We start from the raw sequence: 24,620 nt of genomic DNA, 5'->3' as shown, positions 1-24,620 counted from the left end.
ACATGACACATGCTCCAGTGACAATACAACTGCACAAAATCAGAGATGAAAGTACGTACCTTGCCAGATAAAAACCAAGTGGTTTTACTACCTCCAATTATTAGATGTACCTCCCTTCCTACCTTTCTCCTTCCCTGCCCAGCTCCCACCATCTCCCTTTCTCCCTATCCTTCTCCCCTTGTGCAATCAGAGTCTGCAATCAAGTTAATAATTATTGCGCTTTTCATCTTGTCCATTTTCACTTGTCAACGCGACTAATACCCCAGCACTCGCAGTTTACTCCGGTGGGGGGATGCGGCCGTAACGGCGGTGATTAACAAGATCTCCATCAGCGCCGCTTCAATTTCCTCAAAGAAATAATGACCTGCATACCAAGCAGATATCGCACAGCCTCCTGGCCTACCAAAGTGGTGGATTCGCTAAACACAGCGCTTTCTCAACAAATTGCCTCTGTTCGTTTGGGTTGCAGCTACGTGGCATAACTTACAAGCTCACTTACATGCTGTATGAAAAAAAAAAAGAAGATAGAAGATTCTGTTTTGTGTATGAAATACTGGGAATGAATAAGGAAGAGTGGGTAGAAATGACCATTATTTATCCAAGAAGATTAAGCACTCGCCAACTCTAGTCACTAAATGGCAATAAATTGATGCCCCGTTAAATGCAAAATGGTTCAACATCAATGAAATGAATCATATTCAATCAACAAACATATGTAAAGACAGAGAAATAGGTAGACATATGGAATAACTACAATAAATAAACAAACAAAAAAATGAAGAAAATATAAACTAAAATGGATTAATAAGCAATCAAAAAAAATGGCATCACAGTTTGTATTGAACAGTTTACCACAAAAAATTGTCAAGTCCTTTCAAAATTTCAAAAATTTATAGCCATTCCCACATGAGTGCAGACCAGTGGTCAAAAACTTGCCCTGAATGCTGATGAGAGCTGCTGGTCACTCTGAAAGCAATCTTCATTGTACAGGCTATCTAATCTGTTACAATCTTTCTTCACGATTGTTCTGATAGCAGTAGCTGAGCTGATATTTCAATCTTTTATCATTGATCGACAATTTCAGCATTTCAGAACAAACATTCAGCAGAAGCAGCAGCAGAATTTTGTTATATAACAATCTTATATTCTTGTCCAACTGGAATCTACATTGTATGTTGGTATTGCAATATGTAGCATACCTCATCTGAACACAAACAAACATTTGACTTGAGTTGATATACCAGCAGCATGCCCCACATGAGAAATTAGTAATCACAGTTAGAAGCCAAAGAGTTAAGATATTCCTCCTTGCTCCTAGACTAAGCCCTGTGACAAGATGCCTGCCAGTCAGAAAGGAGACCCCACCCCTGGCCTGACCCAGCTGAGAGGCTTGATCTTGACCTCTTGACCTGTGTGATGCTTGGGCTCTACTTGAGGTCACGACCTCTTCCTTAGGAACCACACAAATAAGCTGGATGGAGGCACTGCTACGCCCTGTACATACATGGAAAGTCTTGAAGAGTCAGTTGTTCTCTCTCCCTCGCTCTCTGTCTGTCTGTCTGTCTGTCTGTCAGTCTGTTTGTCTGTCTGTCTGTCTGTCTGTTTGTCTGTCTGTATCCATCCCAACTCTATCTCCCTTCTGCCTCCAAACTTACAAACCCAGTCTTCCATATATTTTTTGCAAACCAACCTTAGAAAAACTACTGTATCCTTTCTTTGTCCTTCCTTCCACTTGACGTGATGCGACATTGGGTACCCTGATGTTAATTTAATGTCACTATAGCAACTATAACATACACATAGTTCTGCTATGTCAACATCATGCAGTGTAAGTCAACATCATTCCGCTGCACAGGTAAAAGGAGATAAAAGATTATTTTTAGGACAAATGATGGCATAAAGTAGCACATAACCCTGTAGATACAAAATTACTTGTCTTGCACATGCTCGATTACAAAACTATAAATGCAGACTTTTCTAGAGCACTTCTTTTGATGTTCTCCACTCACATGTGTACCATATAACAGATGGAATACAATTGTTTTGTTTGTTTTTTAATCACAGTGTTTTTTTAGTGAGCTCACATATGGGGTCCACCTCTTCCCCATTTGTGGTATCTGTTTTACATCCATGCACATAGGCCTACATTGTACAACTATAGCTGTAGATAGAGTATTCAAATTGCAATTGAATGCTCAACGATTTTGTCAGACTGATCTTTCTTTCGCATCTTATATGTGTATGGAGCTATGCAGTGAGTCAGGTAATACTTAACTCTTATTTGTAGGCTTGACAAAAGCATATTTACAGTTACCAGCAGTCACCTTGAGCAGACGAATATGAACAGGAATCATTTACTTCTTGTCGGTCTTCTGGATCTCGTTGTATCACCTGTATACACTGAACTTGTTGGAGAGCCCTAAATGACACTTTAGCAAACACTGTAGCTTCTCTTTCTGTCGCAAGTCAAGCACTGTTGAGGTCTAAGAAATATGATGTGAAACGTATGGTTAGGAGGAAAAAAAAAAAAAAGACTGAACATTGAACACTTGCCGGCCAGCATAGCTCAAAGAGAACCACTATTCTGCAATCTACAACATCAATCTACGCCGAACCTCTAGAGACTGGTCAACCACTATCTGTGTCGGTATCGTATTGCCATTAAATTGTTCGCTTGCACCCTGACCGATCCTCACAACCCTGATTTCTCCGAGCATCTCAGGCAAGTACACTCCTCAATGTGCAATTTCTGGGAAGACGAGCCTTCGGCGGCTGTTGCACTGTGTGTGCATTTGAGCAATTTCCTCAGGGAAATTGAAGACCTGCTAGAAGGAACTCATAAATTATATCAAACAACGATGATGTTTATGATCTGGAAGAATTCCAAGAAAGGAGAGAGACTGCCCCTGGCTGCACTGACAATGTACGGAGTGCATCATGTGCGATAGAATGCAAACATATGGCATGAATCTGGAGACACAACTGCCAAATTGCACACAGGCCCACATTAAAATATGCTAACTATTGTACTTCTTAACACCATGAAAAAATAACTCATTCGGAAGCATTAATCACAAAAGCCCAGCATGCTCACTGCATATTACTCTAGTACGAAAAGTTGCCACATTTTGTGGTGTTCTTCTCTTTTTCATCTAATGCCATGTCATACACATGATGCCTACAAACTTGTACGTCTGACACTTGAATCATGATTTTGGCCTTGTTTTTAATTTTATTCAAATTGGTCAGTCTATAAAAAAAAAAAAAAAAAAAAAAAAAAAAAACCTATTCCACGTAAAAATCTTCCCATACAAAATGTTAAAGAGATAGCATTGAAAATCAAACTTGTGCTTGCTTGATGTAAAAGAAGTATTGTGTGCAGCAAATTATAATACACACAATTTTCATTTTGAAGAGAAAAAGTTTACTAAGTTGTCATCTGAAATCTAAGTGGACTGTAAGATCAAAGGTTTGTACTTATATGTAATAAATTTCAAGAGCCTTTATGTATATTACCATGACTTGTTTGGCCCAGGAAAAATCTATTAAGACTTATGCTTGACCACTACAAAAATCTTTCAACCTCTGATCTTTTCAATTTTACGACATTCTGAAGCACAAAATGTTATAACATTGCCAACTGTTCTACCAAGTGCTACAAAGCATTTCACAGAGACTCAGAGAATACAAAGCACTGATGTCCAGTCCCTTTGAATAAATTTCTCCTTGACTAATGATTGCCGATGGAGGTCATGGTTGGAAAGGGAAAAAGAAATATTTGGTTGGCTCATTCCACAGGGAGAATACTAAAAATGGTTTTAAATTCATCATACATAAAATTATGTATAAACTTGACACAAACAGCCATGTATCTGGGTATTGGGAAGGAGATGTATCCAACATGTCAGCAGCTCTATGCATTTAAAGCTTTGAGCACTATATTATACATCGTAGATGGTGTAGGCTATACATTAGGACGTCAATTGATGACAATAGATTAGCTAAACTGAACTAGTAGGCGCCTACTAGTTGTACCGTACTTTAACAGTAAATGAGGTACACTATATAAAATTATGAGTATAATGCCTAGCATCTTAGTTTATTGATAATCACTTTATTCACACAATATATAGTGTGACACAATACAAACAAAAAGAAAAAAATATGCAAGTGGATACTATCAAGACATTAAAAGAAAAATTACCTGAACAAAAGAGGCTACCAAAGCCTCATACATTGTACAACAATGGGAGGCAAAATTACAGTCTAGACTATAATGTACTATACCATTGAAAAAATTCTCATCATTCTGTGCCTGCTGGTGTCTGACAACTCAGCAGAAAGTGTTTTTGAGCAGCTCTATTTACTCAAACAGCAAGCAGAGCTGCCTCTCATTCTGCCTGAGTAAATAGTATAATGTGCCTTCATTGACTCTCGAGTACGGTAGATAGAATTTGAAAGGGAGGTTACCTGGCCATTGTCTGCTGTACTTTGACTGGGAGGGAAACAAAATGACACCTCATAAAACTAGATTAGACAAATGGTCAAAGAGCAAACAGTGTGAAACGCAGATGGCTGCCCCCCCCCCCCCCCCCCCCCACCATTAATGTGACAACCTTACAGGTTGAAGACAGCAGAATTTTGAGACACTGATATGAATTTTGGGTTGCAAGCAGCATGCTCTCTAAATTCTATTTGCAAAGGCCAATTTAACAGCTTCATCGGTCACATGGTTCTTGCAGGAAAAAAATTGTTCCATGTCGAAAGCATTGAAATAGATCTATAGAAAAATAAAATGTTACAACCATTTCTTCTTTTACCAATTTGATTTAAATTGGTGTGAATGTTTGTGACATCATAAAATCTGGCTTCTCCAAAATACACCACACAATCATTTGAATCCAAGCAGCAAATCTGTTAGAAGAAAAATTGTCACATATAGCAAATCACACACATACAGCTGTACATGTATAATGTAGGCCTACCGGTATTTCAAATGGGCATACTACAAGTATTTAATTCCATCTTTGGAAGGAGCATGAAGTCTACAATGTGATTTGGAACTACTGTAGCACTTTTCAGAGTTTGAGACAGATTGCATCAGCATTCAAGCAGTAAAAGTCAGGGGGGCCTTATTTGTCAGTCACAAGCACTTCCATCACATTTACATAGGCCCCTACTAGAGAGATTGTCAGAGAAGGGCAGCTCAGAAGTACTATTCCAATTCAAGCGTGTTTACTGCCCCAAATGCCTGCAGATGAACTAGTTCAGGCAAGCCTAACGCAAACCTACAGAAACCTTTGAGGCTGCCCTGAGCGACCTTTATAGTGGAAACAAACACAAATTTTGACTATAAAACTATCCATCACTGCACAAAAAGAAGAAGGTATAAAAATTAAGAATATGGCTACACCATGTCTTTAAAAAAAAAAAAATACATACCCAAAGATTTAACTGGGAAAGAAAGAATCAACTCAACACTGATGGGTAAAGATAAAACAGAAAGCGCAACTAAGCAGCTGGATATACTTTGTCTGACCATGGATTGTACATGGTCTGACTCATGATTCATTGCAAGACTGTCCAATGGCCGCTTTGTGATAAAATTGGCTTGTGACCCTTGAACTTTGACCCTGCAAACAAATTATGTGTATTTTCCTCACCCATACCAAAGAGGTTCAGACAGGCATCACAACCAGACTACATCCCCTTTGCAGACCTACACAAACAACTCCATATCAAACACCAATATGCATGTAGCTCTGCAGGTTTGTAGTTCTCAAACCAGAAATGTCCCCATCCCCCCCCCAAAAAAAAAACAACAAACAAACAAACAAACAAAGAAATAATAAAAAACAAACAAACAGAAGAACAAGAAGAGAGACCAATACGTAGAATTACTTATGAAAGAGAGATTCAACAGCATATTTCACTATATGCAACATGCTCAGTTTATTTGGTGATGAAACATATGAAATTGTGATTTATGAAGGTTGGCCTACTTGTAGTATCCTTTCCACAATTTACTTATCTCTTCTGCATTCAAATTTACAGTTCTGTGTTGCATGACTGCAAATCTTGTTTCCAGACTTACCTTTATCAGTTTGCCCACTTGCCCCACGCAACTAAAATTTATAGGTGAAAAGGCCTTGCCCAAAGTACTCATTCAAGCCAGTGGAAGAAGAACCATCTCCTGTTTCATCTATGCCCGGACATAATATCTCTTTTTTGTTTCTATGATGGTCTATAGGCATATACGATGCCAAAATATATGGTCACAGCACATACTAGAATATATGGCCAGATATACGTTTGTATTTGTTTGTGCTTCTTGACAACAGAAGATACTGCTGTAAAAGAAGGCAGAAAATGGAAGAGAGAAAACTGAAACCGAGCACTGTTATCTGAAACATGCACTTTCTTCTATAGGTCCTATATGCTGGTTTTCCAATTTTGTGCATCCTTCACAGATATTTTAGTTATGATGCCCTCGGCACAAAATGCACACTCTGAATATTGAGCCATGGTTGTGGCATTGTTCACACCTCCTTGTGATTACTGGAAAATTTTGAGCCCCCTGGGAGTGTTCAGACAACCATTTTACAGCAACTCATGGAAAATAGAACAGCTGAACTTGGTACCCTGTAACACACAAACAAACAAATCAATAAACAAACACATAAACAAGCAGAGTAGCTCATTACCTATTCATGAGGTGAGCAAACTGCAGGTCCATAGGTCCTCTGTTGATTGACGGTGTAAAATTATACTCTGACAAACAACACAGTTGTTTGCAGTAGCCTTAATTGCAACGGAAGCGAGTTCATTGAAGCACAGAATGCAAACAAGTCAAGGCCACACACTTGCATCACTTGAATTGTGTAATATTTGTATGATAAATTATTATTTCAAGGTGACTACCTGGTACATGAAGTCTTTGGCATACATGAAAAGAAAAAAAAAGAAAAGAAGAAGTGAAACAGAATGTGATGCATCTCCCCTGGGCAGTATTGGGACTGATACATATTTGGACACATCCATATTTGGACACACACTATCTTTCAAATGGCTACTGCTATCATTTGTCTACAGACTTTGTGAACTGTATATTTGTGGAAAATACCTGTACTTTGCATGGTTTGCAAAAACGAGGGCGACAAATGTAAAACTAGGACTCGCGTGCTACTTACCATACATCTTGCCCTCATCGGACAGGATGATTTTTCGTCGTCCACATGGTGGATAGATGGCCAGAGCCTCCTGGAAGCTCTGCTCGATGTCGGGACTCCACACCCCCTCGGCATCGTTCCCTAAATCGTCGTCGGGCGATCCCGGAGTCGTCTGACCCCCAGTCTGGGACCCTGGGGTCGGAGTTTGCGGAGCCGGAGGCACCTGGGCAGGGGGCCAGCTATCGGACATGTCGTCGGAGTCGGAAATGATGGTGGGATTGGCGGTGACGATGGTGGACAAGAATGCCGTCTACACAGGCAGGCAGACAATCTGAGAGAAATGAAGAAAAACGATGCAACACGCTGTAAATGAAGTAACTAACTTGTACACGTAACACAACACAAAGTCGTTGACAGTGTGCAACCATCATCAAATAAAAACATAATCTACTAATTCATATGCAGGTAAATGATAACTGACATTGATGACTGACATACAGTACTGTCCGCAGACAAACTAAGCAAGCTACAAGTCACATAATTTACCGACAATCATAATGCTTAACTTCCTTAATGATTTGTTGAATTTTGGGTAGAATTTTCACTAACCTGTAACATTTCATTCAAAACAATGACTTATCAAAATATAAAAAATCTTGAAAAATGAACAAACAATCAAAACATGTTCCACAATGGAAGTAGAGATTACATGAACAACTATACTTATGTATACTGAAATCAAAGAAAGAGAAATGATCTACACAAGAAAATCACTTAAAACTTTAGAGCAATGTGTAATTTCTCAAATGATATTGTGCACTTTTTTTTGCATTTTTTTAAGCATAATTATTGTTTTCCTCAAACAGATGGCACTCAAAACCCTAGTTTCTACAGTAGTAGAGAGAAGAACTACATACAGTGTATGTAGGTGCAAAAATAAAAACAATTTCAGTGTTGTATTTCACACCAACTATTCACAAAGGGAAAGTACATTTGGGGTCATTGTAAAAGTAAGGTGTCACTTCTACACAAAAAGTTGAGCCAATTGGCAGATTATCTGTAAGCTCACACATATACAAAATTGTACTCACACATACACACATTTGTCTTTTTATTTCATTGCAACGTGATCGATTGATTCACGAGGGTGTAGCACGTGTCCAATACAATGTACAAATTGTACTTCCATTCTTATTGTGCTCTCAAACAATCATGCTGCATTATATTGTATTCATAAATGCTGACTGTATATTCATACAACGTTCATCCCTTCCTTTCTATCTGGATTCATTTCACCACTATAGTCACCTTTATAAATTGTAGGTCACATATTGCACTTCACAAAATTTCTAGAACTTTGTCTTTCCAAAACAAAAGATTGTTTGTCTCCTCTAAACTGTAAAAAATATCTGCATCAATGCGACTGATTGGACAAGTTCCATTGTTGCATAATCTACAGTTTGAAAGCATGTGGCATCATGCCATTTGAAATTCTCACAATTACAATAAAAATAAAAAATACTGCCTTATAAATTTTTCACTCGGTCCAGTGAGACTGATTTCTCATATTCTGAATGTGACTGTCACCATGTTACTCTCACTATTACCGCTGTAAATGGTGTGAATTCATAGGGAGGGGGAAGAATGCTGTTCAAGTGGAAGTTTTCACACATTTCCATGTGTGGTAAGACACTAGTGCAAAAATAGCAGCACACATTTTTTTTTTCTTGCTATATAAAAACAAAATAATGTTTTGATTCCACGAAATTAAAACCACAGAATTCATCTTACCCATCCAAGCGCAAAAAATAACTCATGTGACAATTTCCAATTTTTCAGTACCGGATAAACAAATGATGCATGACTCTATTTACACATCAATATTACTTTGCATGAAATAATTAACATTTTCAATAACAGAAGGTGGAATACCTGTGCGTATCATGTCTTTCATGAGTATGGCATTCTACGGTCAGTAGTACCAGCAGTGTCATTATCACTCAGTATCATTTATGGCATCAGACATACATTGTACATGTAATGATCTCACAATACCAAGTACTCCCTTTGTTTTGAGCACTGCCATAATAGATGATTGGAACTCTACAATGCAGAAGAAAGAATGTCAAGGAAAGCGTTTTCACTGCAGAATTGATACTTATGACGACTGCATGTATTAGCAATTGAGCATTGTTCTGCGCAGTGCATATTACCATCAACTTAAGTTTACACTGATTACCTTTGATGTGTTCACTGATTAGTCATAATAATGTGCTGCTGCTGGCGTGGTATGATGACCCTCTGTCCCTTTGATAGCACTAGATAGGTAAATATTATTCTGAGGAGACTGGCCCATACCATGTACAGCATTACTGAGCTACCTGTCCCAGCACTTGTACACATGTACAGATGTGTACACACATGGTCAATACTAGCAGAAGATCAATATTCAACTTGTTCATTGCTCAAACCACGTACACATAAAGTGGATGTGCACACACTCTACACAAACGAGCCTGCCCCCTACTTCTGGGCACTAGCTGCCCTCATAATCCCAGAATGTTGCAGTGACCACATACAAAATGGCATACGTAACTCTACAATGCGTACATCCTCTTTTTCATCAAAACACCCCACCCCCAATCAACAATAACAACAACAAAACCCTTAAGACCAAGAGAGAAGCTGGGAGTATCAACAGTCACTTGCTCTTCTTCAAGCAAATCATTTACAATCATTGAATTGACCAACATTTCTTGAGAGGTTCGTTTGACAATCCACAAACACTGTTGCAGCTCTGTTGTCAATGTCATGCATCAAACCATGGAGCCTACTGCACAGGAGCTCCTGATCAAACCAAGACTTCTGCCTCACAAGTCAAACGGGACAAAAATGCAACTGTGTCATGACCTGCTTTACAATACATTACACAACAGCCATGGAAATAGATCTGGCCCAAGAAATACACTCAGTTCCCCCTGCATGCTGCTTATCCGGCTTCTTTCAGAACTGTCATCAGGTCATCCCAGCTGTTGGAGATTGATGCAAGGCACAACACACTGCTTTCATTTCATCTCTCTTTAGCAAGATATCAGGAAAATCATGCGAGGAAAGAAATAAATATGATACGGGGCAAGGAAAACAGAATACTAGAATATCATCTTTGAGGAGATAAAGCTTATAAAGTCTATTCCTCAAAAATTTTCTCCTTTTTTCCCCCCTGGAGATGCATTTGTAGAAATTATCGTTTGCTCATAGTGAATGCTACTTCCTTGATCAAAACTGGAAAGAAAACACAATGCCAAATCCATTCCAGGCACCATGCTAATGGGTTTGTTCTGTTGCTCTCCGGGCTGGCTACCGTTTTTGCAGCTGTACCTGTGATTTCTTGGAGAATCGCTTGGGCAGGAAGCGTGGGAACAATGAATAGTGCACGGGTCAATTCGGAACTCCAAAATGCCGAACTGAACTTTCATTTTGACGGCACAGATCTTCTTGTGACTTCACTATAGATCAACACATTTGTTAGGTATTCCCCATGTAAGCAAACATTACAAAATACATTAGACACGATCTCACTGCCACTATTTCATGTATTATTAACTAGCATTATTTTAATACGAGTAGAATCGCTACACTACTAGAAGTGTACAGTGTTATTGTTATTTACAGAAAAAAAATGCAATCTGTATACATACATGTATAAGGGGGACCCTATTGAAAATAATTTACTCCAGGCAATGCTGATACAAATCAAACGATATGATACACGGATGAAACAAAAGGAAATGCAAAGTACTGAAAGTACAATGTCTGCAACTGGCAAGTACAATCCGCAGTAGAAATTCTGCGCTTGATAAAACTGAATGATGTACAATGCTCAAGGCTGCATTTCCACTGGTTGCCTTTATCTCTGTGCTCTAAGACCACAGTTTTATATCAATTAAACATTGAATTTGTTTTAAATATTTCTGTCAGGTGGGATTGATTTTATGTATACCGTGTTTATAAAAGCACTGGAACCCCTATTCAGTATATCCAAATCAAATCACAGCCACGAAACTACCTATTCTTTCAGGGAATTTTTGCCGAACATATCCATTATCGAGCAAAAAAAAAATAAATAAAAAATGAAGAAGCAACAAGTAAACAAAGAAAACAAATACAATGAATAAATAGCAAAAACAACACACTCCCTCTCTATGTTTTCTGTCGGTCACTCCTCATGCAGCCTTTAAGATTTAAATGGGCCATCATCTAGGGAGACCGAGAGAGATATCAAAACTTGCTGGGTATTACTAAAATGCAACTGGATGTAAGTGAAAATTGACATCAGTGATAGATCCCCTTTCATAAAACATTTGAAAGTGAGGGTGGGGGAGGGGATGTCAGAGTGGCATATAGCGTTACAGCATGCAGGACATGTTCATGAATGAATATTGCAGACAGCGATCCGCATCAGTCATTACCAAATTTTCTTTGTTCACTTGCGGGGCGCGGCTCTGACACAAGATTCGATCTGAGATATCCATTAATATTTTGCCGGGGCGGGTGTCCCGCTTGGTCTCAATCAGTTCAATCATCGTCTGACAAATGATACATCTTTTAACAAGATGGCCATGGTGTAGAGTTCTGCAAGGCTTCTACCTTATGTCTCATCCCCCCCCCCCCCCACAAACTCACGTGCATAAGCAGTATGTGTACACGTATATCATCCACCTCAGAAAACCATCTGTATTGCTATCAACAAACAGCAGAAAGACAAATTGTTGCTACAGAATAAAGAATTTGGGGCAATTCAGGACTTGCTAAGATTGCAGAAGAAGGGGGGAGGAGCTATGGATTCACAGCTTCTGTAAAAAAAAAGTGTATTTGTATATTTGAGATATTGCCTCTGATTATAAAATATAACCAAGCTTTGATAAATCACTAGCTGGAAAGGTGTTCATGAATGTTTTCAGTCTTCGTGCATACTCCCTCAAACAGGGCTCCTCAGAGTAACCACACGCACATGTAGCTAGCCTAGCAACAGCACGCAAAGACAAAAATAAATTCCTGTGATGGCATGCTCATCAATGCTTATGAGCTCTTAATGTGTTCCAATGTTAGAAACATTCATGACTTTACATACACTGGTGAAACACAGTGTGTTTCATGTTCTACCGTACGTACAATGTGGCTCACTGTTGCTGTATACATTAAAATATAATATTCTCTATAAATATTGCCATTTCCATTTTTAGTGCTCAGTAATGAGAGATCAGATTGATTTCGCCTGCTTTCAAACTGTATACAACTTTATACTTCCAAGATTGGAATTTATTTCACTTTCAATGGTTGTTGCTGGGTGAGGCAGGCCTTAGGGCAAGCCCCTGACAAGCTTGTGAGGTGTGCAAAACATCTCAATACACATGTCACAAACCTGGTCTTACAGATGTACATGACCATCTGCATTCAAGTCAGTATTTTGCAATTTCCGGAATGATACACAGTAATACACTGTGTTTGTACATATATAGAAACCCTTGCACTAATATGAAAAAGACAAAAATATGAAGATTATGGAGGGTAAAAATGGAATATAATTTGGTCACAAACAACCGAACACAATGACATACAGACCCTCCCCATAAAAAAAGAAATAAAAAACAAACAAACAAATGGTATGAGTACACAATTTGCAGTTGTTTTTACTGGGGTTTGTTTTACTCTCACTTTTTATTCTTTTTCCACTGCCAACATTGTACGCATTTGAATTGTGGATTTTGGCATTTTGTAATGTGCAACATTTTCAGAATACCCATCATAATCAGGATGCTAAGAATCCACCATGCCAAAGCGCTAAGGGCAACTGAAAGTCACTGGACTGGTTAGTAAAACTACTGTAGTGGGCACTGGTCAAGTATGGAACCCTTGCCCATCAGAGCAAGTGGCAAGTTTTTTTTTCCCCCTTTTGTAATGTCTCTTTAACTTACAGGCAATAAACAAGCATTTTAATACGTATAGGTGAATTACAGATCAGGTGTGAGTGTTGTTTTATTAGTGATGTTTGATTATCTGTTTATGTTATGATAAAAGAGCTAACAAAGTCTAATGATACAAACAGCAGACATTTTACATGGCAGTCAAACCATTACCATGATGGGGAAGATAGCATAATTGGACAATATTTAAAGGGATAGTATAGCTTTTGTTGAGATGGGGCTTCAGGTTCCCAACTTTTTTTGTAAGATAATGAGAAACCTCCTATGAAATATGAAAGAGCATACAATTCTAAAAGGAATTCAAAGGTTATTTGATGAAAATTGGTTTTGAATTCTGAGATATCCAAAACCAAAGGGGTCCTACATGTATCTTTTATTTATAGGACAACTTTGTTTTACTTTGCTTTTGGATATCTCGACCATTCCAAAATTGATTTTCTGATCAAAGAAACTTTGTTTGAATTCCTCTTAAAATCGTATGCTCTTTAATATTTCATAACTGGTTTCTTATCATCTCGCAAAACGTCAGAATCCGAATCCCGCATCTCAACCGAAACTATACCATTCCTTTAAAGCAGCCATATCCCAGGTGAGATAGTTTAGTATTACAGCATAAATTCTAGGAAAGCTGAGTCACCACATTATGGTGAAGATGCAGAATTTTCATCTGCATTACTGAGGGCATGTACCCAGGGGAACACAGAACAAACATGTTGAAATAACATGCCACAGTGAGTATTCATTGTCGAAATTTACACTTGCAAGGCACAACAGGAATGAACACATACCAGTTGAATACTGAGTGGCTTGTTTTTACCCTTCAGTCACAGAACAATGACTAGATCTACTGACACTCGACTCAAGTGCTTATGAATATTGATACAGATGAGATACTGTACGTGCTGCACTATGAGTCTCATTTTCCCTAACAGTCTCTGACCAATTAAAAAAACTTACAGAGCTCTGACAACTCTCTGATGTTGAATTTTGATGAATCTTTAAATGCATGTTGGCTGCAAAATGTGTGTGATTTTTCTCTCTAAAAATCTCTGCACAATGACTAGAGATCACAGGCATTCAGATCCAGTGCTGATGAATATTGTTGAATGGTGATGCAGATGAAATGCTGGCTGCACAATGTGTCTGATTTTCTTTGATCCATAAAGCCTCCAGACAATCTACACACGGTCTACATTGTAGCTGCTGAATATTAGCGACTGCATATCACTTAATGAAGTCACTGTAAGCAGCCTTGTGCTCCACAAACTACGTAGAGGTTCACACTTATGTGAATGTTGAAACAAGGCTGTTTTTGTCGCATCACAAAGATGCAAATCTGTTGTTCTGGTTTATAACCTGCATGTTTTTATATGCCCTACATCAACATTTATCATGAATGAAAAAAAAAATGTAGCTGAGCACCTGTACAAGGGTATGATAGAAGCTAGGGGATGGCTAGATCTGGTTTTCAGGGCATCAATAAGGGAGGGTGTCAAGCACATCTCTGGTTGACCCAGGGACTGGTATTAAACATTACAAAGAATACTTGCTAGCAGCTAGGCACATTCATGTATTACACCTTGGAGCTTCAGCAGAAGGTCCACTTGAAAGTGTATTACTATGGCACACTTTCTTTTTTTTTTTTTCCCCAAATGAGTAAGAGCCCTCACAATTTGGTTTAATCATATTTTCAGCCAAACTTTGCTTAACTTAACACTTTAACCAAATTTCTGAACATGAATTTGGACTTTCTCTTGAAACTAAGCCCAACCTTTTGTGTGAAAAACACATAATACAGTATGTCAGTCAAAGGAAAGGGCACTCATTAAGCCCTTTGTTTGGCAGGTACTGCTTATTCAGAAGTTTGATGTATTATAATTTATGGACATTTTCCCTCAGTTGTAAAAAGAAAAAAAAAAAACTATTTCACCCACCTGTACATACTATTTAAATGCATATTCAATACTTGAAATTAAGTTTGCAAGTGTATAGATGTTGCTATGACCGGCAGAGCTTCCTGGTTGTCGCTGTCAGGAACAACTTTTGTTATGAAGGCTTGAACAAAACTTGAGTGAATTAGATAATCAGTCTACCCCCCCCCCCTCCCCCCAATGATATCATGACAATACACAATCAACCCAGCTCTATTTGGGGAGATGTCGATTCATCATTAAAAGCCACATAACTTCTCAATTCACATCTCAACACAGTACACAAAATGCAATAGATTTCTTCAATTCAAGGTACCGTTTCATGAAAGCTGTCAGTCTCTGGCAATTTCAGTACAATCCTTTGTTTCGATCGGCTGAGAAGCTCTGGTCAATGACTGTTTTAAATGTGGTGATTGTCTGAGACTGACAATTTGTCAGGGCTGACAACTTTCATGAAACAGTGCCCAGGTACCCATTAGAGCCTAAATGATTGACATAATTTCTAACACTTGCCCTACATACATGTACATGTATGTATGTATTTGATATTAGCCTGTCCAAAATTAAAACTCTTTGCCTCATCTTTTCATTTTCCACCTGTCTTTTGAATCGTGTGCAGAAAACTCCCTTCTTCAAAGCCAAAGTAAATCAGCCATTTCCATTTTTCTTCTATAAATGCTGCTTAATTCTTCTCCAATTCACCTCATATCCAGCAAATTCAGTCAGTCTCCTGTAAAAGAGGAAGCTTTTCACACGAACAAGTTCTTGCAAAGGTCAGTTCACTGAACTTTACTTGTTTATATTTATCCTGATGAGAATTCTCTAAGGTTCTCCAAGTTTTAAGATATAAAAAGTTGACTTGCCTGAATTAAGCGAACAGCTTTACCAACATGTAATGTCATGAATTTTTGTATATAATAATCATGTCTGCCACCACAGCCTCTATTAAACCACATCGGACATACTTTGAAACATATAGTACAAATTATGGATACTTTGCTCAAACACAGCATTGAAAATGTTTTACAAATCCCTGCCTTTGGCATTTTCCTACAGCAAAGCCTTTTTTTGATCTTCCATAGTTTGAAGCTGGGGTGACGACTGCAGGAGAAGACGCTAGAGTTCAGGTATCAGTTTTCCTCCCTAAAACTCCCGCAATCTGGGTGAATTCCCATATATGGCCACATGTGTCTAAACACCTCCATGTGCACTGTCCCTCATGGAAATTAGGCACTATCATGTTGCATGAAGAGGAGACAATACAAAATATATGGACTTGTCACCAACTGTTAAGCACAGCTCCAAAACTCAAACATAATGGACACTGACATTTCTTATGCCACCTCCCAGGAAAATACACCTTTCACCCACCTTGAAGAAGAGAATGCAGTCTCCCAGATTTAGTTCTAGGGCACTGCATGATGCTGGTGATGCTCAGACTGTGTCATATACATTGTTCAAATTTTTTGTGGTGATGCAACCTACAATGTGCATACAATACACATAGCACATGTATAGAAATTAGTACACTTTATGAAAAGACAGTATCATAAAAATATTTTGTCTCTACAGTTCTCTTGTTTGTTTTTACATTGTGTTTGATTGTCTAGTAATGTTTAAAAATATTATAATGGTACTATTTCAGATGAATGACAACACAACTTATTTCTCTTCTAACCCCTTCTCTCCCGATGAAAAATACACCGTGGAAAATCAGCAGTTGTCACAGCGCGGAGGAAAATCGGAAGAATCGGGGCAAACGGGAAACAATCAATTCTGCTGAAGTGGCCTTCATAATTCAGCTACAAATTTGATTAGGGCCCAGGATGTAGTCAGAAGAGTCTCCCCAAATTCAAACAAAGCCAAGACAGAGTTCCTTTTCCCCCAACGCCCGGGAGACTTGTGCAGCACTAGTTGGTCCAATGGCAAAAAAAAAGTTCCCCTGGAGCTAACAAACTGAACTTCCCCCCTGTTGTGCAGTACAGGGAGAGACCTGGCGGGGAGAGATACAAAGAATCTGAGGTTGCCAGTCGAGCTGAAAAGCATCCACGAAAGAAAGGCTTGTTTCCACCAATTACAGTACATGTGGTTGCAGACATAATCTTTTATTTACTCAGCGATTACCTAACCTCACTGGCTATTCTTCATTTATGCCTACGATGAGCGCGTGTGTACACACAATGAATGTTTGACCTGAATTTCATTGCAGCCAACAAACACAACCACCCACGATAGAGAGGATGATTCTGGCTACGCAAAATTATGATGCAGATATAAAAGTATCTTATGGAATGGACTTCACCTTGATCTGGGAGGGTCTAGATAGTTAAAAACACTTTTCCATTCTACAGACAAGAGGGTCTAGATAGCTGAAATGCTTTTCCATTACAGACAGACGGACAGGAACACATGTGCAACAACTGTAAGTTAGAGGGGTATTAGGTAGTTCCTTGTCTGCTGTTTCATACTTCAAGGAAACTCGGTCTCTTTGAACAACTGGCTATTCAAAGGGGATTGGCTTCTTTTGTGATGCGCAAGAAAGAGGAAGGTGACGGAAACTACTTCACTGGGCAGTATCAGTCACAGGTGCCGCAAGTCCCAGTACAGGACAGCACACAGAAAGATGACACTTCATCGCTTACGACGCACCCACTAAGAGCTGTAGTTTTAGGAGCTGAACCAACAAGAGTGAAACCAGGAATCACTGCCTTCAAACTAAAAATTTATAGACACTATTGGTGCACACACATCATGAAAATTCAGCATGTTGCCTTGCACACAGGTTCAAAATTTGACACTCACTTGGATTGTAAGGACTGGTGCCAAAAAGAGGGATCACATGTCATGGTTTGAGGTCACAAAACGTTAAAGATATCTTGTCTAGTCATTTATTTTCGTAGCCGACAACTCAAGATTGTATCGACTGTGAAGATTCTGCACTAGTAATATAGTACTAGTATAATGAAAGGCTACTTTATTCGGTGACTAACAACAGCACTGCAGGCTTGCATGGTCAAGGGTGACTTGTCATGAAACCAGCATGCAGGGGACAAAATTTTCAGAACAAGGTCTCCATAATGCCTCGCTGAATTATGAAACCTGGAAACAAGGTTGTTTCTGCAACTTTCAGCAGCAGGAATGCCTTATACTGGTCAACAAAGAACACTTTCTAAAACATCTCATAGCTTTGGTACACTTTTATGCACTGTAGTTCTAAATGCCATCCAGTGTGCACTTGAACGAAGAACAAAAGTTGGTTGTTTTTGCTTTTGGCATCTTCATGCACAAAACAAATAGAAATTTCTCTACAAAGCCTGCTGATGACACATGACCATGATGGTTATGCCAAAATGACCACATAATGACATCTCAAATGACAGACTAACATTCCAGTGGTTATAACTTTGCTAGCGATTGACAGATGTTGTATTAACCTTCACCCATGATGTACTGCCTTTTATACCACTTTACTGATATATATATCAATCATTTTTGGTTGGTCTATATTCTCTTGCAATGACATAATATTTCAACAAATCTTCTACGAGGTAAAAATCTTAAATGATATGCAAAATTCATGAAACATCTTATTTTTGTGGAAATCTTATTAACTCTAATGTACACAGCATTTCAGGATTAAAGGTCAAATTCATGTTGACTAGAAGGGTTACAGTATATTGAAAGGCCCAGTATATTGAAAGGGTTACAGTATATTGAAAGGATGCTACAATACACAGCACAATTTCTTACATTCTGTTACTCCACTGGCTGTCCAATTCCACTTAAAATTTTATGTGTTCCCTTTCTCATGTTACCGCATGCATCTACACAGATTTTTTAAGTGATTAAGTTTTCTATCAATGGGAATTCTGGTTCAGTTAAAAGTTACGCTGCATTTACAGTATCTATAACTAGAGAGAGAGAATCACATTTCAAAATTTATGAACATGGTTTGAAACACGATTCTCAGGGTTCCACGTTTATTTAAACATCGTATAATACGGGATTCAACTCACGGAACTCTGTTCGACTCGGAGAGTGGAAGTCAACTGAGGCGTGCCCTTTTGTGTAGACAGCACGTATACCATACTGGAAGTCGACTATGGAAGCTCAGAGATATAAATGCGTTTCAAAACGGTATTGTGTTTATCTACTCACAGAGAGGCGATCTTGGTCTCAAACGCATTTCATATCTCCCTTTGAATGGGGTTTCTAAACACAGTGACATAGGATTGTGATTCTATCTCAGAAAATTTCCAGATAAACGCACCCTTATTCTGATAAGAATGCCATTACTGCCTCACAACTTGCCATTCACTTCGTACATAAAATCTTGAAATGTTATATCCAATATTTCTATCGAATGCAGTTATGTCCAATCTGACTGATCATTAATTTCATGTTAATACCATGCAGCATAATTTAACACTATGATTTACACTTTTGCAAAAGAAAAATTGAATTTACATCAGTTTTTTTTTTTTTTTTTTTTTTTTTTTTTTACAATCACTGGGAAATTGAGGTGATGACATTTGCATATTACCTGTTCAAGAACTGTCTTGCAAAATGAGCAAAAACTTTATATTATAACTTCCAGAGAGTTTTTATCTGATTTTGATCAAATCGAGACCGTAACTTTGGAATTTCCCTTTAAAGGGTGAAGATTCCACTAATTCCCCAAAACATAAGATGCAGTAACTTCATTGTTGCAGGATCAAGTGTACTAATCTGCATTATATACACTAATGTGCTTAAAAACCATTGTGCAAGAACACCTGTGACTTGAATCTTTAACTGTAATTTATAATGGAGGTGCAGTTGCAAACAATGTCCTGATAATGAATAACAGAAAGCATGCAAGTTTGCCTGTCTTTTTAAGTATCGCACCTGATAGCTCAATGTTTAATTACAATTATGGTGCTTGCTAACCCTCATTTGAAAGCATGGTCAGCCAAGCCCAGAGATATTGTGGTGCTAGCCAAACTTCTGTAATATCAGGTGTGAAACAATAACCCTGCAAAAGTACACTGTGCTAAGAGAGGTCATAGCCCTGGCAAAACATCAGATGCGAAAGTGTTCCTTGTCATTCACAACTTAGATGTAGAGAAGGTAAAAATGAACTATTAAAATAATTCAAATAAACATTATTCATTGTTGTGCACAGACATACACTACATGTATTCCCATACAGCTGTACAGAATTACATGTACAGCTGTACATAAGCCACGGTCACACCAGCCAAACTACAGTTCTTGAATGGGACTGCAATTTTTTAGAAAACTTTTTCACAAAATTTCTTGTGAATTGTCCCACTAAAACTAGGGAAATTTCCAGGAGCCCTTAGCAAATCTTCTCATACGTGTAGTTTGTGCAGTCTCAGTGCACGCAGGTGAAATCTTACGAAGTTTGTCTCATGACCATTCCAGAGTACCCACTGCATTCTTTGGTCAGCTGTCAGATGGCGCACACTTTCTTCTTTGTTGCACACACGCACTGGTGACCCTAACTACAAAAAATTATCGAGAACTGAAACTTCCAGAAGTTTAGACTCAGTGTGAATGAACTAGTAAACTTGACAAAGTGTTCTCAAAAGTTGAACTTCTTTAGTTTTGCCAGTGTGACCATGGCTACTGTGCCTGTCAAGGAAACATTGTGGTGGGAGGGTATACGTGTAAACGTACATGTGATAAGATGTAGTTACACATGTATACTAGGGGCAGATCCAGGAATTCTGTAAAGGGTGGCGCAACTAATATTTCTGGTGCCACTTCCAGGTTTCATTTCATTTTTTCTTTTTATTTCTTTTGTTTTTAACGAAAAAATAAAGGGGGCGTGCGCCGCTTGCGCCCCCCCCCCCCCCCTGGATCCGCCACTGTCATGTGTATGTGCCCAACATTCATTTTGTTTCCCCCAAGCCCTGACATTGGCTGTGTCAATCCACATGCCTCAGAGTATTATAATGCAGGATGTATAAATGCATCCAAGGGTCAAGACTCACTGTGATGTGTGATGACTACAGTGTACCTGTACATACAGGAGTGTTATTGTATGATATGAAGTGATACACCTTTATAAATAAGAAATGCTTCTCTGATATACTTATCAAGTAAAAATTATCAAAATGACACCAAGTTTTACAAGAATACTAAAAGGTCTATGACATTTATGAAGTCAGGAATGGGACTGTATTGCTCTCAGCACAATCTTCATCAAAATTAGCGATTTCTTCTTCATGTAGCCACCAGAATTTTTCTTGTGAATTTCTTTTGAAACAAAAGCTGTAAAACTTTTCGTTTACACTAACAGTGTGCATCTTGAAAATTCATATCCATTACACAAACAAACAAAGTATGTTCTCAAAAACTGTAATACTAATAGTAAAGGTTCTGCAGATTAGTGTAAAACTACATTGTAGGACTGGTTGCCAAGACTACAGGCAGCAGACTACTTGTGACTACAGAACATTGAGATGTAGGCCTTTTGTACTTTGGAGTTTGCACGCATTTTTCAACAGTCAACAGGCGAGAGCAAAGTCCGGACCAGGTGAAGCATTGGCAATTTGCGATGACTCATAGTCGACATTGCACAGAAGTCATTATTATCTTTCTCTCTTTGACAATATCTCTGCTTGTTTTTTTGCTGCTCTTAGTTTCTGTTTTTCCCCAGTTCTTTTCCTCCCTAACCAGACAACAAACAACTAACTTTGACTGGCTTCTGACAGAGTGAGTATCGATGTAGTTTTCAGGTCACAGGGTGATGTATACAATCACTTAAAGAATTTTTCTGAGGTAGGAGTAGCTCGACATTGTGTTCAATATCAGCAAAGGCAGGGAATACATTTTTAACTCTACTTTGACGAGGAACTTTAGCTGATGAACAATATTTCAAATGATATCCTGTACACTTCTATGGAAGAAAACTACAACTGTACACAAAAGTTAAGTTTGTGTAGCAGCTGTGTAAAAATGCACAGCAAATTGCGAAGAGATACCAGAAAAATTATTCCCTGACTGGTATTAGCAGAAGCCCAGCAATTCACGCCAAAACTACCAATTACTGTATACGGCATATGTATTTCGCAAGTCTAAATTTTCGTGAATCAGGAATTCGCGATGACTTCATGAGTGGTTAAATTTGCGATCGTGGCGTCCAATACTGAACGGAGAAGAGTACACACATACGTCACATCTACATCGGGATCAGAGTCAATACTTTCGTGTGTCTTTAATTGCGCAAATAACACCTGACTCGCGAAATTAGCGAAAATAAAAACCTCACAAAATATTCGGCGTATACAGTTTTTAATTGAGCCATCATGGGAAGAATTGCAATTTAATACTTGTACCTCTGTATATCAAGACAGTAGTTAAGGAAGTTATATCAAAGGGTAAATCCACTAAAATAAAAGTTAGTCTAAATGGAAAGAGTAAAATCTTACGAGCACAATGTCAGTGAAAGTTTGATCAAAATCAGATGAAAATTAAGGAAATTGTGAAGTTTCCCTAATTTTCATGAAACAGTTCTTGAACAGTCAATATGAATATAATGCAAAGAGTAAATTGATGTCATCCCCTCCAGATTTGTCATACAGTACAACAATTATAGTATACATTAAGTCATGACTTTACATTGTATGCCAAATTTTACACTTTCTCATCAGACTAACTCACCTGGGATTCCCCTCAGTCCAGTTTAGTGAGTGAATTTAAACTTCAATACACTTCAGCCCTCATCGCAGCAAAACTCAGGGAGTGTCAAGCCAGCAAACAACTTACACAAATTCACAGAAAAACTTTGCAAAAATACAACTCACAACTTTGAAAAGACATATATTTGCTTCTTCACCTCAATCATCAAAACACATGGTTCTGAGTTGATAACAAACTCTATGTGATAACAGATGCCACTCCATTGTATGGCAAAACCTTTTTGAAGATTCCTGAACAAGTGTTTTAAAATGTAACATGACATACTGTACATGTAAATGCAGTATATGAATTTTAGCAACCAAAGATAAAATGTCACTCGCAATCTTGCAACATATTCATGTTCACATCAGTAACTTCTGCCATGCTTTGTAAACTCAATAGAAACTTTTACGAAAGATTATAGATGATCATCTATATAGGACGTTTTAGCGGCGCATTAAAAACGCGTATTGTAGTCCGCTCAATTTTTACCGTTCAACATCAGAGCATATTGAACGAAACGCATAGGCCAACGTATTAATTCCCCATAGGCTACCGTTGTTACTTGCCGTTCAACATCATACCATATTCAATTCTGTCTCGTCTATTGCGCGAGCGCTTTGCTGAATGCGCAAACGCTTGCTACTAGTCCGCGTCGTTTTTGTTACAATTCACAAGCGCGCAAACATCTTACTAGTGTTTGTTTCACACGCAGTTTCAGGGGCTTCCCCTTTTCAGCGCTGGGATGTGACTGCCGAGTCAACTTCAAAGACGAGTAGAAGCCGCGTAATTTTGTGCAGTTTATGCTTGCTCTACTTGATTGTATAGATGATAATAATTATATTGGATGGCCTTGATTCATGGAATACCAGGGAATATTGCACTCGTTAGGGCCAATATTGCACTCATCTTCGATTTGTGCAATATTGGCCCTAACTCGTGCAATATTCCCTGGTATCCCATTCATAGCCATCCAATATAATTTAAATATTTTGTGTTTGCAAGGCCACTTTAATAGATTCTGTGAGAATTTACATGCAGCCCCATGACATCTTACATTTAGGCCATTTTCCCTTGAGTAAAGAGACCAAAAAAAAAAAAAAAAACTCTAAGTGTGCTGTACTCACATTTATCGACACTAAAATAAAATCTATAAGTGTCATAAGAGCTATATGAGTTACCGTTGGGAACAATTTTCATACCATCATCTTTGGCTACCCATATGTGCTGGTTAGGAGTGAATATTACATCTGAATACATGATATTCCTGAACTGCAGTTGTGACATGGCATTTATGCTTTTGTCCACTCGCGGTAGGGAGCACAGATTTTTACCATATTTTGTTTCAACACTTCTGAAGAAAACAACGCCACACTCTGGTCTAGATGTGGGTGACATGTTATACCGTGCTGCTGGTAGGCAGATCAAAGGGAGAGATACCTTGTACAAATGTACTTCATGGGGTATAGACCTTGATCACACCATCAGAATCTTTTCTTGCCTTTCTCTCTTTTTAAAATTGGTGACTAGTGTCTGCTGCTTATGTACAAAGTGTGTATATATATATATATATATATTCCATATGCAAATAAACAATCATACATATTTGTTATGTGCAGAAATTTGATATGAAAGCTAATATTCCATGGCCCAAAATATACACGTACAGAACATGTAGTTTTACAAGATCCCTTACACTGAAAATATCTCAATATACCCCTCCTATTCTACATTATTATCATTAAAGACACCTCACATTCACAACAATATAAGTGCAAGCATTACCAAAAGAAATAAAACAAAGCAATACATCCATATGTGTAAGTCAATCAAACATTACATATGTA

At 38.3% G+C, this 24,620-nt stretch overlaps 1 protein-coding gene across 1 annotated transcript in view; it reads right to left on the bottom strand.

Moving 5' to 3' along the window:
- Nucleotides 1–24,620, bottom strand: part of LOC140228276 (transcriptional enhancer factor TEF-1-like) — a 76,089-nt gene that overhangs the window by 47,610 nt on the left and 3,859 nt on the right. The window contains exon 2 of the mRNA XM_072308501.1: nucleotides 7,191–7,500. Within this exon, the coding sequence (XP_072164602.1) occupies nucleotides 7,191–7,419 (229 nt within the window). The 5' untranslated portion in view covers nucleotides 7,420–7,500. The remainder of the gene's footprint in view (nucleotides 1–7,190; nucleotides 7,501–24,620) is intronic.

Source organism: Diadema setosum, chromosome 5 (genome assembly GCF_964275005.1).
Source record: "Diadema setosum chromosome 5, eeDiaSeto1, whole genome shotgun sequence".
In the NCBI taxonomy this organism is placed as follows: domain Eukaryota; kingdom Metazoa; phylum Echinodermata; class Echinoidea; order Diadematoida; family Diadematidae; genus Diadema; species Diadema setosum.
The sequence above is the reverse complement of the archived record's forward strand: the minus strand, read 5'-3'. Positions and strand labels throughout refer to the sequence as shown.